At 42.2% G+C, this 19625-nt stretch overlaps 1 protein-coding gene across 1 annotated transcript in view; it reads left to right on the top strand.

Moving 5' to 3' along the window:
• Window positions 1–19625, top strand: part of LOC128519304 (low-density lipoprotein receptor-related protein 1B-like) — a gene marked incomplete at its 5' end in the record, with an annotated part of 288531 nt that overhangs the window by 52244 nt on the left and 216662 nt on the right. The window contains 8 exons of the mRNA XM_053492987.1: window positions 1676–1924; window positions 3447–3609; window positions 5353–5575; window positions 6082–6268; window positions 7256–7399; window positions 11305–11541; window positions 12947–13127; window positions 18098–18317. Of these exons, the coding sequence (XP_053348962.1) occupies window positions 1676–1924; window positions 3447–3609; window positions 5353–5575; window positions 6082–6268; window positions 7256–7399; window positions 11305–11541; window positions 12947–13127; window positions 18098–18317 (1604 nt within the window). The remainder of the gene's footprint in view (window positions 1–1675; window positions 1925–3446; window positions 3610–5352; window positions 5576–6081; window positions 6269–7255; window positions 7400–11304; window positions 11542–12946; window positions 13128–18097; window positions 18318–19625) is intronic.

Raw genomic sequence — 19625 nt, 5'->3', positions numbered from 1 at the left:
ATCTTTTTGTCAGATGTCACTTTGGTTTACTGAAGTATAATTACTACATCAGTCCTGTGTGGTGTCAACAGTAAAGCCTCCTGAGACCAGTCATGTGTGATATCACTTCTCAGGCAGGGGAGTGAACTCACTCTCACCCTGGGGTCGTTTCATTGCCCAGCTTGCATGCCACTCTTCCTCGTTCTTCGAGCGTCGCACTCAAACCGCTTAGTAAAGTCCAGTCTCCCATCAGACCCCGAGCTACACTCCCCACTGTGTTGTATAGTGTGGGGAGAAGCCCGGGATCATTAGCGGCGATAGCTCACCAGCCGTGCCTGATCCCGCGGCCCTGCTCCTTTGTGTACCTGAAGGGAATGCCGCCTAACTAGTGAGCGAGAAGCGATATTGATTTGAGCGCACGCCCACCACGAGTGCACGCTGTTAGAGTGTGAATAAAGAGTGTTAAGTATGGAATGTGTGATGCGCAGGCAGCAGCAGTACGCTGTGGTCATGGAAAGTGAAATAGAATCATTCACACACTACGGGCAATTTGGGAACGCCATATAGCCTAACCTGCAGGTCTTTGGAGAGAAACTAGAGTACCCACCAAGCATGGGGAGAACATGCAAACTCCATGCACACAGAGACGGGAATCAAGTCTCCCCGGGAATTGAACCCAGACCCTGGAGGTGCAAGGTGACAGTGCTTAACCACAACACCACCATGCTGCCGGTGGAGAAAGCAAGTTCAATCAGTTTAGTGCTGTGTGGTTTGAGACTGTGTGGTTTGAGACCGTATGGCCTGTGGGAAGAAGCTCCTCCTCAGTCTCTCTCTGTCGGCCCTCAGGAAGCAGAGTCGCTTTCCTAACTGTAACAGAGGGAACAGTCCAATGCTGGGGTGGCTCAGGTCCTTCATGATCTTCCTGGCCTTGATCCAGCAACACTTGCTGTGGATTGAATGCAGGTCAGGGAGCTCAGTGTGGATGATGCGCTCATCTGATCTCACCACCCACTGTAGAGCTGTAGACCTAACCCTAATCCTAACTCTAACCCTAATCCTAACCCTAATCCTAACTCTAACCCTAATCCTAACCCTAATCCTAACTCTAACCCTAATCCTAACCCTAATCCTAACTCTAACCCTAATCCTAACCCTAATTCTGATCCTAATTCTAATCCTGCCAGTTAGGAAGTTGGAGACACACTGACACTGGGCTGATCCCATGTGCTCCAGTTTGGTGGTGAGTGTGGAGGGAATTACAGTGTTAAAAACTGAACTGTAGTCGACGAAGAGCATTTTAACGTAATTCCCCTTCTAGTGTCCAGGTGGGTGAGTGATGTGTGAAGGAGGTGAGATATGACATCATCAGGAAAGCGGTTTGCTCAACTGCCTCCAAAATGTCAAAATGTAAACGCCTTCTCAAAACTTATTATTTGGATAATATTTCTATCATAGTACTCCTCTGTGTGTGTGTGTGTGTGTGTGTGTGTGTGTGTGTGTGTGTTTAAAATGCAGACTGTTTTGTCTTTATAAATGTATTACTTTTACATCTGATTGAAAGGTCTAAAATTGTTTCAGAGCTACATTTTGTGATTATTACTAACAGAGTATTAAATCTGCTCAGCACAGGCTGATGACTTGTTCATTTTATTTATTTATTTATTTATTTATTTATTTACTCATTGATCTTTCCCAGATCCTGGAGATGAGCCACCGCTGCTGCTAACAGCAAGCTCTAATTCAGTCCTGATGTCACACCTAAACGGCTCGCTGGTGTCTAACCTCACACACACGCCCTCGGGTGAAATTCAGACCCTGGACTTTGTGCAGCTGGACTCAGAGGTCTGCTGGATCTCAGCGGGTCAGCTGTGGTGCGCGGAAATGAACATACGTAGCGGCGTCATGGCTGAGAGACGACGGATAAGGATATCACACAACCTGCAGAGTAAGTACGGAGTGGTGCAGTGTGTGTGTGTGTGTGTGTGTGTGAGGGGCTTGTACACTTCATGTAGTGCACTACAACAGACGGGAATCACCAAGGAGCAGCCGATACGATATTATCACGACACCTCGGTCCTGATCTGATTTATATTGCGAGTATTCTGTAAGAATCCTGATTTTATATTTATTCATTAATGAATTATTTTATTTTAGATTTGATTAAAATTAAACAAACATATCAGATAATTCACTCTCACCACACAGGATGATGTGCCGTCAGAGTGTGTATAGTTCACTATTTTAAACGTGTTTTTTACAGAAGAATGACGATCTGTAGCTGGACGGATTTCCCTGTCTCTCTGTGCTGATCGAACACCATTTCTCATGTTATCAGTTCATTCTGACTCGTGTTTAGGGCAACATGTTTTTGTGTTTTATGAGTGTTTAGTAGATTAATGAGCAAAACAAAACAAAAGAACCCTTTGGCATAGTGTTGTAAAGGTTAAATATGCAAAGAATTTATATATATATAATTTTATTAGGGAAGAATTTTTCCTTCAGCTTTTTAATTAATTTCCTGCACCTGCTTTTGCTTTGTGAAGTGTTTAATCTGGTGTTAATTAGTCAGCTTTAATGTCGAACGGTAAAGTTGAATCTAATTATCATCCCGATCACACGAGGACGGAGCAGGTGCTGGAACTCAGCTGGAGCCGCGATCAGAGAGAAGAACTTCATCGTGGTGGATTCACTCACAGTGGACCTTCACCTTTAATCCTGCATCCATCAGGAAGTTAATCATCAAACACAGTCTTACCACTACTATTATTATTATTATTATTATTATTAATATTATTAATATGATGATGATGATGATGATGGGAATTAGTAGACTGTAGGGTGTTGGACGTGCGACTGTCAGTCATCACACTGCGGTAGTGTTAATGTCCTCACAATAACCAGCTGATGGGAGAGTTTTATCCCTCAGTGCTGTCACTCACAAACTTAATATTATAAATAATAACATGATATGTTGGTGATAAAGAAAAGAAAGAATGACTTTTATATGTTTTTATTTATTTGCTTTCTGCTTAATAAGGCTGTTTATATTTACCGACGTGTTCAGCGTCAGACTCGCCCATGCAGAAAAAAAAGAGATTCTGTTTCCACTGCTTTAAACCAGATGATGTAGGTTTTTACTTATAACCGATTCTCATTTTTTAATATTCTGACTGTTTCATTATATGACGAACACGCGTATTAAACTCCGATACGATCAAGGTGAATCTGAGCTGTGTAAGGTGAGGTGGGAATTTTCTACACGGAACAGCTTGTGCAAACTTTCCAATCATTAATTCGCCTCCGATGCTGAGCGGAATCTTAAATCAGCTCTGCACAGCCGTCTGAAAACCTGCACAATGCCCTCGTCCTTCATAAATATGCATTCCTTCGCTAAAGCAAGCGTGTGTGTGTGTGTGTGTGTGTGTGTGTGTGTTTTCTCCTTCCTCTCTTCTCCTAACCTCTTTGAGATGTGGAACATATGGCCATCGACTGGCTCACTGGAAACTTCTACTTTGTGGATCGCGTGAGCGACCGGATATCAGTGTGTGGTGAGAAAGTGGACGTGTGTGTGACGATAATAGAGACGGACGTCCACAACCCCAGAGGAATCGCGCTGGATCCGATAGCGGGGTAGGTTTATGGGGTCTCGAGCAGCAAATTTTATGGTCACTAGTCGGCCAATCAGAACCCTGACTTTACACGTCCTCAGTGGGACCGCACACACACACACACACTCCTCACGAGCCTAACATCATCGTAACACACACTCATGTTCATGTGTTCTTTTTTTCTTCCTCTGCTTTTAATATTTCACATTTAGTCAAACAAACTCAAAGAGCACAGACACGCACACACACACACACACACACACACACACACACACACACACACACTTATCCCCTGCTTAACATTCAATATAATATTAAACTTAAGAAATGTATTAGAATATTAATGACAGCATCAATATTTCAGATTTTGATCAGCACAGAATACAGTCGAGTTCTCAGATACACACACACACACACACACACACACACACACACACACACACACACATTCAATACTGCTTCACTTATTCTTATTCTTATTATAACTGTCTGTGTTCTTGTCTAACTTAGGCTTAGGATAAAGATAACACTGTGTGTGTGTGTGTGTGTGTGTGCTTTAGTATCATATATGAAGCAAAAAGTCATTAATTATTGCAGTGAATTGTGAGAACTGTAAATCTCTCATGTCATGGAGCGTGTGTGTGTGTGTGTGTGTGTGTGTGAGTGTGTGTGTGTGTGTGTGTGTGTGTATTAAAACTCCAGATGAAACGCCCCTCACATACACAACAGCACATATATATCTCAGCTTACCTAATGGCCAGAACGGTGCCAGTTTAGCGCCTATGCAAATGAGGTACATCCAAACCACACCCATTACTGCCAAACCACACCCCTTTCCTGTCAAACCACACCCATTATTACCAAACCACACCCCATTACTGCCAAACCACACCCATTATTACCAAACCACACCCATTTCCTGCCAATCCACACCCCATTACTGCCAAACCACACCCGTTATTACCAAACCACACCCCATTAATGCCAAACCACACCCATTGCTGCCAGACCGCACCCCATTCCTGGTAGACCACACCCATCCCACACGGGATATTAGTCCGATTTAACTCCGTGTTTTAACTTTTACATCCCAACAGGTTAAATATCAATAAGCCTTATTTAGATTATTGAGTTATTTGGAGGAAATTGCTTGTATGGAGCAGCTGTTGGAGACCAAGTGGACCTGCTCGCTGCGATTTCTCTCATGTCCAGAGTTCCGCGTTAGCCCCGGTGGTGCGTGACTTCTCTGCGGTATTGTGTTTGAGATTAACCAGGGTTCTGCGCAGTCTGTAACGATCTGTAGGGTTCTTTATGGCTTTATTAAAACTCTGGGCTTGATGGCTTTAGTCACGATTAATAGCAAGGAGAAGTCAGACACTCTGGTACGAATCTTATATTCACTTTACAGAGCAGTATCACTCACGGGGTCACCAGGTTTAAACGCGTGGGCGGAGCCCCGAGCTGGGGGAGGGGCTTTAACAAATTACTCCTTTCCTCCTGAAAACAGAAAGGAAAATAGAGTCGTTAGAAGAAAAATAAAAAAAACGCAATGTGTTTTTCTTAGCCGTGCATCTTTACGCATGTACACACACACACACACACACACACACACACACACAGATCCATGTGAGTGTCCATGTCCATGATCCAAACATGAATGGTGAATAATTGCTCCCCTTTAATTAGACAACGATGCAGTGTGTGTGTGTGTGTGTGTGTGTGTGTGTGTGTGTGTGTGTCTGATTTTCCTCTCTCCTCTCTTCAGGAAGTTGTTCTTCTCTGATTACGGAAGCGTGGCCAAGCTGGAGCGCTGTAATCTGGACGGGTCCAGTCGAAACCGGATTGTTGACACCGGGACCGAACAGCCCACCGCGCTGACCCTTGACCTCGTTAAGAAGCTCGTTTACTGGGCCGATGTCTACCTGGATTATATCGCCGTTGTGGATTATGATGGTGGAAACAGACACATGATCATTAGGGGAAATTCTGTGAGTAAAAAGAAATTGAAGGAAGGATGATAACTCATGACTCATCATAGAGAGCCGTGTGTGTGTGTGTGTGTGTGTGTGTGTGTGTGCGTGTGTGTGTGTTTTACAGTGTTTATAATGAAATAGATGCAATTAGTATCATTTAGGCTTCAGGTAAAAGTTGCACATTTCAGATTTCTGCTGACATGTGGAGATAAACACACACACACACACACACACACACACACACACCTCGTCCCAGAAGGAGAAGCGCGCTCCCCTGCTCACACTCCTGTTCTCGCTGGCTGATTGACGTCCAGACTGAGCGTTGTGAAACTTCAGAGTGTACATGTGCTGTGATTTCTTTTCTAAAGCTCTGTGTTCCTGAGGGATTTACAGACACTCGTTTCTGCTGAATCTCTCCGAGTCGTACTTGTGATTAAGCTGAAGGGTGTGAGAGGTGTGACGACCGCCCGGCGCGACTCTATCTCTTCCCTTCATCTCTCTCTCTCTCTCTCTCTCTCTAGGTGTCACACCTGCACGGATTAGCGCTCTTTGAAGACTTCCTGTTTGCGGCGTGTTCGGAACCTTCCAGAGGAAGCGCGGTGGACGTTTTGAGGATAAACCGCTTTAATGGCAGCGACACACACACTCTCATCACGCTTCAGAGTCTGAAAGGAGTGAGAGTTTATCACAAACTCGCTCAGCCTTCGGGTAAACACCTGATTTTATAAATAGTCTTTGCTCGAGCAGGTACTCATCACGCTTTACCCAAACATGTATAAATCATCTGCTCGTCTTCTTCACGTTATTTATAAACCGTCTGCTGGTGAAGATTAAAACAGAAATAAAAGAGTGACAGATCTAACGGCACTCGATCTTTATTTAAAGTTTATTTAAGCTTTACTACTCTTACCCTGGCATTAAAAACCACCTGCTCACAATACCTGCAGCTCTGAGGGTGTGTGTGTGTGTGTGTGTGTGTGTGTGTGTGTGTGTGTGTGTGGTATCTGAGCCGTCAGCAGCAGATCCTCTAAGTCCTGTAAGTTGTAAGATTCGACTTCAGTGGATCAGACTCGACACACAGACGCTCGATCGGATTGAGATCTGAAGAATGTGGAGGCGGAGTCAACACCTCACACCCCTTGTCCTGTTCCTCAGACGGTTACTGGACAGTGTGTGTGTGTGTGTGTGTGAAGGGGTGTAACTCAGTCTGTAACGGTATTTAGGGAAGTGTCACAGTAACTCCCACATGAAGGGCGGGACTTGAGGTCTCCTAGAGCAGAACATCACCCAGAGCATCACACTGACTCCGCCCACTCGCCTCCTGCTTCCACAGTGTATCCTCACGTGTCCATTGTAGAAGCTCACACACGGTGTGTTTACTGTCTCAGTGGTTTGAGCTACAGCAGCTCTTCTATTGGATCACCCCCCCGTTACAATACACTGTATGGTTCATGTATAAAATATTTGTATATTTAAATATTTGTATTTGTGAAGTACGTTAAGGATACAGATCATCTCCAGAGAATATACACAGCTGTTGGAAAAACCCTGACCTTTGACCTTAGGAGCCACATTATGGTGGTTTACCCACATATACGTAATATATAGTTGTGTAATGGTTACACTTTTACTCTGTGTGTGTGTGTGTGTTAACATCCTGGTCATGTGATTTTACTGTTCATTCTCTGTGGTCAGTGAAAGCACACGCGTGTGAGACGGATCATCGCGGCAGAAGAGGAGGATGTGCACACGTGTGTCTCCTGGGAGACGGCTACAAATCACGTGTGTGTCGCTGTCGCCCCGGATATCTGCTCCTGGGGGATGCCACGTCCTGCAGAAGTAACACAGACACACACACACACACACACACACACACACACACACACACACACAGTGTTATCTTTATTCTCTACTCCCCCCCCCCAATGCTAATGACGTAACACACACGGTCTGCCTTCTGTCACCGTCGTTGCTGCACACGTGTAACAAGTGTAACACACGCAGAGTTCCTTGTGTTGTCCTACTTTAGCAATTCTTTCTTACACACACACACACACACACACACACACACACTGATGTTATGAGGTTATGAACAGAATAATGTATCTGATTAAACGCAGAATCAGTAGAATTTGTTCTGCCTGTAATCACACTGATGTAATTAGCTCGAGTCAGTGTTTTTATTTTAAATGTTTATTGTGCAGCGCTCAACAGAAAATAAACAATAAATAAAATCACTAATTGAGCTCCGACCAGAGAGGTGAACACACACACACACACACACACACACACACACACACAGAGGCATTTATTGGTATTGTGTGTGTGTGTGTGTGTGTGTATATGTGTGTGTGTGTGTTTTCCTCTCTGGTCAAAGATTAATTAATTGGTTTATTTTCTGTTGAACTGTAACAGTAAACTCTGTTATTAAAGTCAGTGAACATTTCTGCAAATTCTTTCCTTTATGGCTGGACAGTTTGTTTACTCCTGGTGATGGTGGTGCTGATGAGGATGATGATGATGAGGATGATGGTGGTGGTGCTGCTGCTGATGATTATGGTGATGATAATCATAATGAGGATGATGAAGATGATGATGATGATGATGATAATGATAGTGAAGATAGTGATGATGGTGAGGATAGTCATGATAGGTATGACGGTGATGATGATAATGATAATTATGATGATGAAGTGATGATGGTGATGATGATGATGATAATGATGGTGGTAATGAAATGATGATGATGATGATGATGATGGTCGTGATGATAATGATGATGATGGTGGTGGTGGTAATGATGATGATGATGATGATGATTAAGGTGATGATGATAATGATGATGATGATGATGATGATGAAGTGAGGATGATGGTGATAATGGTGATAATAATGATGATGATGATGATGATGATGAAGTGATGAGGGTTAAGATGATGATGATGATGATTAAGGTAATGATAATGATGAGGATGATTAAGGTGATGATGATGATCAGGATGGTGGTGGTGATGATGATGAAGATGGTGGTGATGATGATGATGATGATGATTAAGGTGATGATGATGATGATGGTTATGGTGATGTTGATGGTGCTAGTGTTGATGATGATAATTATGATGATGATGATGATGATGATGATGATGATTAAGGTGATGATGATGATGATGGTTATGGTGATGTTGATGGTGCTAGTGTTGATGATGATAATTATGATGATGATGATGATGATGATAATTATGATGATGATGATGATGAAGTGATGACGATGATGGTTGTGATGATGTTGGTGATGTTGGTGATGAGGGTGATGATGGTGATAATGATGACGATGTTGATGATGATGAAGTGAGGATGATGATGAGGATGATAATAATGATGGTTGTGATGATGATGTTGGTGATGATGATGAGGACGATGTTGATGATGAGGACGATGTTGATGATGATGAAGTGAGGATGATGATGATGATGTTGATGATGATGATGATGATGATGATGGTCGTGATGACAATGTTGGTGATGATGGTGATGATGATGATGATGATGATGATGATGAAGTGATAAGGGTTAAGTTCATGATGATGATGATTAAGGTAATGATAATGATGAGGATGATTGAGGTGATGATGATGATCAGGATGGTGGTGGTGATGATGATGAAGATGGTGGTGATGATGATGATGATTAAGGTGATGATGATGATGATGATGGTTATGGTGATGTTGATGGTGCTAGTGTTGATGATGATAATTATGATGATGATGATGATGATTAAGGTGATGATGATGATGATGATGATGGTTATGGTGATGTTGATGGTGCTAGTGTTGATGATGATAATTATGATGATGATGATGAAGTGATGACGATGATGGTTGTGATGATGTTGGTGATGTTGGTGATGAGGGTGATGATGGTGATAATGATGACGATGTTGATGATGATGAAGTGAGGATGATGATGAGGATGATAATAATGATGGTTGTGATGATGATGTTGGTGATGATGATGAGGACGATGTTGATGATGATGAAGTGAGGATGATGATGATGATGTTGATGATGATGATGATGATGATGGTCGTGATGACAATGTTGGTGATGATGGTGATGATGATGATGATGATGATGATGATGATGAAGTGATAAGGGTTAAGTTCATGATGATGATGATTAAGGTAATGATAATGATGAGGATGATTGAGGTGATGATGATGATCAGGATGGTGGTGGTGATGATGATGAAGATGGTGGTGATGATGATGATGATGATTAAGGTGATGATGATGATGATGATGGTTATGGTGATGTTGATGGTGCTAGTGTTGATGATGATAATTATGATGATGATGATGATGATTAAGGTGATGATGATGATGATGATGATGGTTATGGTGATGTTGATGGTGCTAGTGTTGATGATGATAATTATGATGATGATGATGAAGTGATGACGATGATGGTTGTGATGATGTTGGTGATGTTGGTGATGAGGGTGATGATGGTGATAATGATGACGATGTTGATGATGATGAAGTGAGGATGATGATGAGGATGATAATAATGATGGTTGTGATGATGATGTTGGTGATGATGATGAGGACGATGTTGATGATGATGAAGTGAGGATGATGATGATGATGTTGATGATGATGATGATGATGATGATGGTCGTGATGACAATGTTGGTGATGATGGTGATGATGATGATGATGATGAAGTGATAAGGGTTAAGTTCATGATGATGATGATTAAGGTAATGATAATGATGAGGATGATTGAGGTAATGATGATGATCAGGATGGTGGTGGTGATGATGAAGATGGTGGTGATGATGATGATGATGATTAAGGTGATGATGATGATGATGATGGTTATGGTGATGTTGATGGTGCTAGTGTTGATGATGATGATGATGATTAAGGTGATGATGATGATGATGATGATGGTTATGGTGATGTTGATGGTGCTAGTGTTGATGATGATAATTATGATGATGATGATTAAGTGATGACGATGATGGTTGTGATGATGTTGGTGATGTTGGTGATGAGGGTGATGATGGTGATAATGATGACGATGTTGATGATGATAAAGTGAGGATGATGATGATGATGTTGATGATGATGATGATGATGATGGTCGTGATGACGATGTTGGTGATGATGATGATGATGATGATGATGATGATGAAGTGATAAGGGTTAAGTTCATGATGATGATGATTAAGGTAATGATAATGATGAGGATGATTGAGGTGATGATGATGATCAGGATGGTGGTGGTGATGATGATGAAGATGGTGGTGATGATGATGATGATGATGATTAAGGTGATGATGATGATGATGATGGTTATGGTGATGTTGATGGTGCTAGTGTTGATGATGATAATTATGATGATGATGATGATGATTAAGGTGATGATGATGATGATGATGATGGTTATGGTGATGTTGATGGTGCTAGTGTTGATGATGATAATTATGATGATGATGATGATGATGATGAAGTGATGACGATGATGGTTGTGATGATGTTGGTGATGTTGGTGATGAGGGTGATGATGGTGATAATGATGACGATGTTGATGATGATGAAGTGAGGATGATGATGATGATGTTGATGATGATGATGATGATGATGATGGTCGTGATGACGATGTTGGTGATGATGGTGATGATGATGATGACGATGTTGATGATGATGATTTTGATGATGCTCTGGTGTCATCTGGTTTTCAGAGGTGCAGGACGAGCCCTTTGTGATGTACAGTAAAGGTCGTCCCGGGGTCGTCCGCAGTTTGAGTATTGACGGGAGCTCACGTGACGAGTGGATGATTCAGATTGAAGGATTAGCGAGCCCACGTGTCCTGGACTTTCACGCTGCGAACGAGTACGTGTATTTTGCCGACTCGACCGACTTCCTGATCGGACGTCAGAAACTAGACGGGACCGGACGGGAAACTGTGATCAAAGACGGTGAGTCAATCATTAATAACAGTCTGATCCTGATCCTTTATATTGATGACTGGAAAAGAGGTGCATTACAGTTTTATTGTTAACTAGATGCAGAGCAATTAATCTTATTTGCATCATGTCAGCTCAGATACAATAAAAAGCTCAGACTCTAAAAACATCCCTAAATATACACTGATATACAATACACTTCTGTAAACAGGTCATGATTTTATTTTTTATCATAAATAATAAACCTTTTTGGTAATTTATATATAAACTATTGCTCTTATTATCCTGATGACATCATTAATGTAAATTGTTTTATTTTAATAATTGGGAAAACAAACCTCCAAATTTTGACCCATAAATTCATTCCAACAAATAAACTACTACTAATATTAATAATAATAATAATAATAATAATAATAATAATAATAATAATTAGTGTCTATTGTGGCAGTAAGAATATAAAAGCCTCATTAAGCTGCATATAAAAAATAAATAGAGAGTCGGGATTTAAAATGATAAGTTGCCGTGTGAGCATCATTAGGCTGGAAATGAAAACCACTATGGAGTAGAAATTATTTTGAGGATTTAATTTGTTCATAAATAATATCTGCTGATAACAATTAGTCTCTCTATTTGAATTGTTTTGTCACACAGTGTGTGTGTGTGTGTGTGTGTGTGTGTGTGTGTGTGTGTGTGTGTAAAAGTGGCCGTAATTCTTGAACGGTTAATGCCACACATTTTTTCAGACTCTAAAGTCTTGACTTCACAGGGTGAAAAATGCCAAAAAATCCTATCTTTGTTCCAGAATTTATGGACCTGACTGTAGATTATGTTTTTTTTAAGATTCTGTCTGTCAAAATGATGGACAGTGAAAAAGTCTCAACACAACCTCTGGACTGGAGCGTATCGGAGTCAGGAGCGGAAGCAGAGGTCTAATCAGTGCTGCTCCAGCCAAACTCCATCTCAGATCCCTGGTCACACAGATAACTGTGTGTGTGTGTGTGTGTGTGTGTGTGTGTGTGTGTGTGTGTGTTGCTCAGGGTCACACATTGTGTTAATTGTAAAATCTTTCTGAGCATAAAAGTCGATTTCACACTGGAAGCAGCGTGTCAGTGATTACACATCAAACACACACACACACACACACACACACACACACACACACTGCACCGGGGAGCTTCACCATCACAGGGTTCTAACAGAAACGTTTGAGTGTAACGGCGTGTGTTACAACGTGTGGGACACGCCCCCTCTGCTGTCCGGTGTAAAGTACACTAAAGGGGAGGTGATCGCTTATAGAATCATGTTTTTATTAATGTGGAGTAAAACAGGTCAAAGTGTATGTACAGAATCAGAACGGACCTGACACACACACACACACACACACACACACACACTGTATCTCTCTCTCCTGCAGGTGTGTATCATGTGGAGGGGATGGCCGTGGACTGGTTGGGGAATAATCTGTACTGGACGAGTTTTGGACACAGGAAGTCCATCAGCGTGATGTGTGTGGACCGAGGGACGGAGAGCAGGAGGACGCTGCTGGACAGAGGGATGTTTCACCCCAGGGCCATCGCCCTCGACCCCACCGCAGGGTAAACACACACACACACACACACACACACAGAGCGAGTAAAAATCCCCTGTTCCTCTCTTTTTTCTCTCTCCCTCATGTATTAGATCTCCCCAGGTCATGGTGTGTGTGTGTGTGTGTGTGTGTGTGTGTGTGTGTGTGTGTGTGTGTGTGTTATATTCTCTTTGCCACTCGAGCTGGGACACACCACACCTGGCGCTTTTAATCCTCCAGGGAAATCTTCAATTTATTCAATCCTCTCTATTCATTAAGTAGAACTTTCCTGCTTAAGGGACAAAGTGAGTCTGAGTTTCTGTCCGACTGTGACACACTTTAAAAATATCAAATAAAACGTTATTTAGAAATCTGAGGGAGCTTCAGGTCTGGAACAGAAGCAGCAGATATCAGTTATAACGGCTTCATTATTCAGAGACAGACTGAGTGGGAGAGATGAGAGAGAGAGAGAGAAAGAGGGGGGGGGGAGAAAGATGTCCAGACGGAAGAAGGAGAAAACAGAAATAAAGCAAGAGGGACAGGGGAGAGAGAGAGAGAGAGAGAGACAGAGACAGAGACTGAGACAGAAAGTAGGAAGAATGAAAGAGACTGATGAAGGAAAAATACAGCAGAAAACTCAAAGTGGGACAGACAGAGATGGAGAGACAGAGACAGTGTGTGTGTGCAGTAAGACTCAGTCCTCTCATCTTTCACACCCACGCTGAAGGACAAATCACTCTGCTGTTCTTCTCCAAACACCTTTGTGAGTTTTTTCACACACCATTGTTTCTAGCAATTGATCCATTATCCATCGATCTGAGTGTGAAGGGTTGCTTAGGAAGCACACACACACACACACACACACACACACACACACACACACACACACACACAGATGGCCTTTCCGTAGTTTAACCCATAAAAATTAGCTGGAGAAAGAGTACAGAGCCACACACAGCTACTGTTATTAACTGTTAATCTGATTGTTATAGAGCTGTTATAGAGCTGTTATAGATCTGTTATAGACCAGTTATAGACCAGTTATAGATCTGTTATAGACCAGTTATAGAGCTGTTATAGATCTGTTATAGACCAGTTATAGAGCTGTTATAGATCTGTTATAGACCAGTTATAGAGCTGTTATAGATCTGTTATAGATCTGTTATGGTGCAGTTATAGAACTACTTTAGTGCTGTTTAGGGATGCACCGCCAGCGGTATCTGGTATCGGCCTCAATACCACATTTTCTAAAGTACTCGTTAAATGTCCCCCATACTACGGTCTAAGAAATGTTTGAGCGGCGTGTAAGGGGTTAATCACAGGCGCCGAGTGCCCGCCCCCAGGTCCCGGCTGCAGCTCAGAGCGGGGAGAAGACGAGGCGAGACCTGTGAGCCATGTAGTACTATTTCAAAGTGAATGAAGGCGACAAAACAACGGCAGACTGCAAATTGTCCAGAGGAGGCTCAAAAGGTAGCGCATTTAACACAAGTAATTTAATCAAACACCTAAAATCTCAACACGACAACGAGTAGAAAGGGTTTACCCACATTTATAAACCAACACAACCCACGCTGCAGAAAACTCTTGCAAGACGAGAGAAAATCCACGTGCTGTGAAAATAACAGGTAATTATCGAGTACATTGCATTGAGTGACCAGCCAAAATGTGGGATTCCTGCGTCTCCTCCATGTTCTGGATGTTGTTATGTTTTTATTAAGTACTCGGTATCGGTGAGTACTAAAATACAAGTACTCGTACTCGTTTTCCAAAAAAGTGGTATCAGTGCATCCCTAGTGCTGTTATATAACTGTTATAGACTAGTAATAGTGCAGTTATAGAGCTGTTATAGACCAGTTATAGTGCAGAATAAACAGAATAAAACACTAGAGGCTTTGCCCCACCCCCCTGTGTGGATAATTTTCCTACGCTCGTGTTAACGCTGTAAAGTTTATCACTCTGTTTGTGTTAAATAAAGGACGGCACAGTAATTAGGAAGAGCCAGAGTAAACGAGGATAGAGAGATCGTTTATAAATTGCTGATGATTCAGAAAGATGAAAGAGAGAGTTGTAAAGAGAGATGTAGAGAGAGAGAGATGTAGAGAGAGATGTAGAGAGAGAGGGGTTTTGGAGAGAGAGATTTAGAGAGAGAGACGTAAAAAGAGAGATGTAGAGAGAGAGACGTAGAGAGAGAGACGTAGAGAGAGAGAGACGTAGAGAGAGAGATGTAGAGAGAGAGACGTAGAGAGAGAGAGACGTAGAGAGAGAGATGTAGAGAGAGAGACGTAGAGAGAGAGAGATGTAGAGAGAGAGAGACGTAGAGAGAGATGTAGAGAGAGAGACGTAGAGAGAGAGAGATGTAGAGAGAGAGAGACGTAGAGAGAGATGTAGAGAGAGAGACGTAGAGAGAGAGAGATGTAGAGAGAGAGAGACGTAGAGAGAGAGATGTAGAGAGAGAGACGTAGAGAGAGAGAGATGTAGAGAGAGAGAGACGTAGAGAGAGATGTAGAGAGAGAGACGTAGAGAGAGAGAGATGTAGAGAGAGAGAGACGTAGAGAGAGATGTAGAGAGAGAGAGAGACGTAGAGAGAGAGAAAGGGGTGTAGAGAGAGATGTAGAGAGAGAGAGAGACGTAGAGAGAGAGAGAGAGATGTAGAGAGAGAGAGAGACGTAGAGAGAGAGAGAGAGATGTAGAGAGAGAGAGAGACGTAGAGAGAGAGAGAGAGATGTAGAGAGAGAGTGAAATACATTAATATTGTAAATTGCCGCAGCGGCGTTCTCCAATTGCTCTGCTTAAGAGTTTTAAAATGTTTAATGTCAGAAAACTGCCAGTGTCTATACCACTATACACCACACACACACACACACACACACACACGAACTGAACTGTGTGTGAGTGTGTGAGAGACGGTGTGGAGTGCATTTGTTTATTTTTGTGCTGATGGAGCGTTTAGTGTGTGAGAAACAGGATGTGTAATATAATACAGAACAGTTTGTGTTGCCCTTGAATCTGAGGGTTTAACTTTAATACAGGATCTCAGTGTGTGTGTGTGTGTGTGTGTGTGTGTGTGTGTGTGTATGAGAGAGAGAGAGAGAGAGAGAGAGTGAAAAAAGTCTGCACTCCTCAGGTGATCTGATATTGAGCGACCCTTCCTGACATTCCCATCCTTTTTCCCGCCCTCCCCCGCCCCCATCTCGGGGTGTCTCCGTGTCACTTCCTGTCTGAGCGAGTGTGTTAAGATGATGGATCAGTGTTTATGACTTCATGTTCTTTCTCTTCTCATCTTGTGCTGTTTGACAGCGGGAGCCGTCACTCCAAGGGATGCAGCGGGGCCATATGGAGAGGGGGAGGGGGGTGAACACTTATATCACACACACACACACACACACACACACACACAGACACCCTGCGCTGATTAAATCTCTGTAAGGAATAAGCCTGAGTGAACTGAGAATTGCTTCTTTCTTTGTTTCATTGCTGATGCTTTATGTTTCATTGAGCAAAACAGAGATCTTCATCTAATTAAGAAACCTTTGTTGCCATGGTTACGTGTTATATTTTTAAAACATTCACTCTGCCGGTGAAGATATCTGAAACATACAACAACATCAGAGCTTTTTATCCTGTTTCCCGGCACATGTTTTATTGATTTAAGTAACAAAGGAAATTATTATTTCGTTCTTTTCTCTATAAATAAATGTGTATAAACCGGAATAAAGTGTAGAAATGAGTGAAACAGTTTAGAAATATGAAAAATTGTTTTAAAACACTTTAATAAAGAGAAGTTAAAATTAGCAGATTTTGGATTTATGATATTTTTACTTTAAGATATTGATTTTTGATTTTTTGTGGGAGTGTGTGAGAGTGTTGTTGACGTTGTGTGTTGTTTCCCAGTGTCAGTGTGTCCTGGACACAGAGCTGAAATTAATCTTCATTGTGCTTGATGTTCTGGTGGCTTAACAACATCCGGAGCTGTAATGTAGCACTGTAATCACATGATGTTTGACAACTCTCCCATTCTTCCAGCCAATCAGGAACGAGCATTTTCGCAATCCACCACGCTCCTTAAGATTGCAAAACTCTGGACGTCTGGTTCCCAGAATATCAAAATCTCCAAAAGCGGCGGAGTGTTCTCATATTTAGCTCCTAAGCTTTGGAATAGACCTCCAGACAGTGCTCGGGGCTCAGACACAGGCTATCAGTTTAAAAGTAGACTCAAGACTCTCAATCTCTTTATCTGGCATACACGTAACTCATCCCATAACCTGATACTCCAGTACATCTAAATCCACACTTCCATCTAATGCTGTTAATATCCTGAATGGCATCTACGCTAAATCTTTTCCACCTGTTCATCCTTTCTCTACCCATCCTGAGGCATCTGGAGATTGTACCAGCTTCAGTAGACAAAGGCCAACCCTGCGAGGTTCTTGAGGCATCCAGAGAAGGACCAGCTCCAGCTGGATTCTGCTTTATGGTAGCACATCATGCTCCTGAGCTTCTAGCGATGCAGACTCTCCTCTGTCCTCTGCACCTGCTGACTCGTCCCAGTGCTGAACTGGACTCCATAATAACTGGGACAACTTTTGTTATACTGAGCTTCAGCTGCATAACACACATGGTGTTATATCATCTCTATCTGTTTCACCCAGATGAGGATGGGTTCCCTGTTGAGTCTGGTTCCTCTCAAGGTTTCTTCCTATTGCCATCTCAGGAAGTTTTTCCTTGCGACCCTTGTCTTGTTCATCAGAGACAATCTCATTATCATCTAAACACATTTTTTTCTTACTCATACACACTTTTTCATTTTCTTCTCATTTTTGTGAAGCTGATTGAGGCAATGACTTTTGTTAAAAGCGCTATATAAATAAAATTAAAATGAATTTTCCCTGGCTGTGTTATTAATCCAATACACTCTATTACTACTCACCGCTTCACACTCAGGTCACACCGGTGTTTATAATTCACTGGGAGTGAGACTGTCTTGCTCTTGTCTCGTAGCTGGATGTACTGGACGGACTGGGAGGAAGACGAGGTGAATGACAGCAGAGGGAGGATAGAGAGAGCCTGGATGGACGGATCTCACCGGCAGGTTTTCGTCTCCTCAGACGTCCTGTGGCCGAACGGTTTGAGTCTCGATCGCTCCGCGGAGACGCTGTACTGGTGTGACGCCTTTCACCACCGCATCGAGAGAATCCACTTTAACGGCACTCTCAGAACCGTGAGTATTTCTGTTTATAGCGTTCGAGTCAAACCGGGACTTGTGATGAGAACATTTTAAAGAACGTTTCTGACCGTGGATGACGCATCTGTGTGTGTGAACTGTACACACACTCATTCACCAACACCACTCACACACTACAGGAGCTGGGAGTTATCGCCACGCCCCCATACAGTCCTGACCTCGCTCCAAGACATTTACACAGGGAGTTCCTGGGAGGCCGGCGTTTCAGACATGAATCAGACAGATAGTCCGATCATGTCTCCGGCGGACTGAGAGAACTTTCTACCTTGATGGTGTCCAAGCTCTAGTGACACACTGGGATAAGTGCATTAGTGTATCAGGGTTTATGTAGAGACATAAAGGGAGTGTTTACTCTCAGAACTGTGTTTGTTTATTCTGTACAATCAAAAGTCCCAGTTTGACTCGAACACCCCTTGTTTTGAAGGAGATTTCTTCACACCTCTGTCAGGATTAATGAGGTGCAGGTGTGAGTTTATTAAACATACATGAATTTTGGAAGTTTTTTTGCCTGAAGCTGTCTAATGTGTGAATCTGTAAAAAGTCGCTTCCCTAAAAAAAAAAATTAAAAAATTAAAGGAAAAACAGCTTCAATTGCACAAGTGTAATTAAACAATCAGTAAAAATAGTCACAGATTAAAGTTTTATAAATTATCGGTATGCATAAAAACCTGTTTTAATTCATTCTGCACTATTACACCAGATTAAGCCGCATCTTGCTTGGTTTGTAAAACACACACACACACACACACACACACACACACTGACATGTCTTACAAGCCGAGCGAGATGCGGCTTTATCTGGTGTAATAGTGCAGAATGAATTAAAACAGGTTTTTATTGAATTAAATCCTGACATGTTTGACGTCTCATGAAGACGATGCGGAGCTTCTCCGCTTTATTTTAGAGCCATGTGCAGTCGAGTTCTCCTCCCTGATCGGTCAGAAGGTGTGTGTCATGTTTGAGGAGCGCATGAGCGACAGGTTTATATCAATGTGCTTGTTTTATTAACCTTATCGTTTCCATAGTAACGGTTCTGGTTTATTCAGAGGAATGTTTACAGATTAATAATAAACATTTAAAACATGTTTAATGAAGTTAAATTAGTGCTGTTTGAAGTGTGAAGTTCAGTAGATGTTTATTTTACATTGGTGTAAAAAGTGTGACGTGTCAGTGCTTGTGTGCTAAGTGAAGACATTCAGAGAGAGAGAGAGAGAGAGACAGGGAGAGAGGGAGCGTTATAGAAGCAGTATTTGTTACTGCTATAGGTGAAGTGAGAACAGGAAC

This window comes from Clarias gariepinus, chromosome 3 (genome assembly GCF_024256425.1).
Source record: "Clarias gariepinus isolate MV-2021 ecotype Netherlands chromosome 3, CGAR_prim_01v2, whole genome shotgun sequence".
NCBI classification, from domain to species: domain Eukaryota; kingdom Metazoa; phylum Chordata; class Actinopteri; order Siluriformes; family Clariidae; genus Clarias; species Clarias gariepinus.
This window is presented reverse-complemented; position numbering and strand designations above follow the sequence as displayed.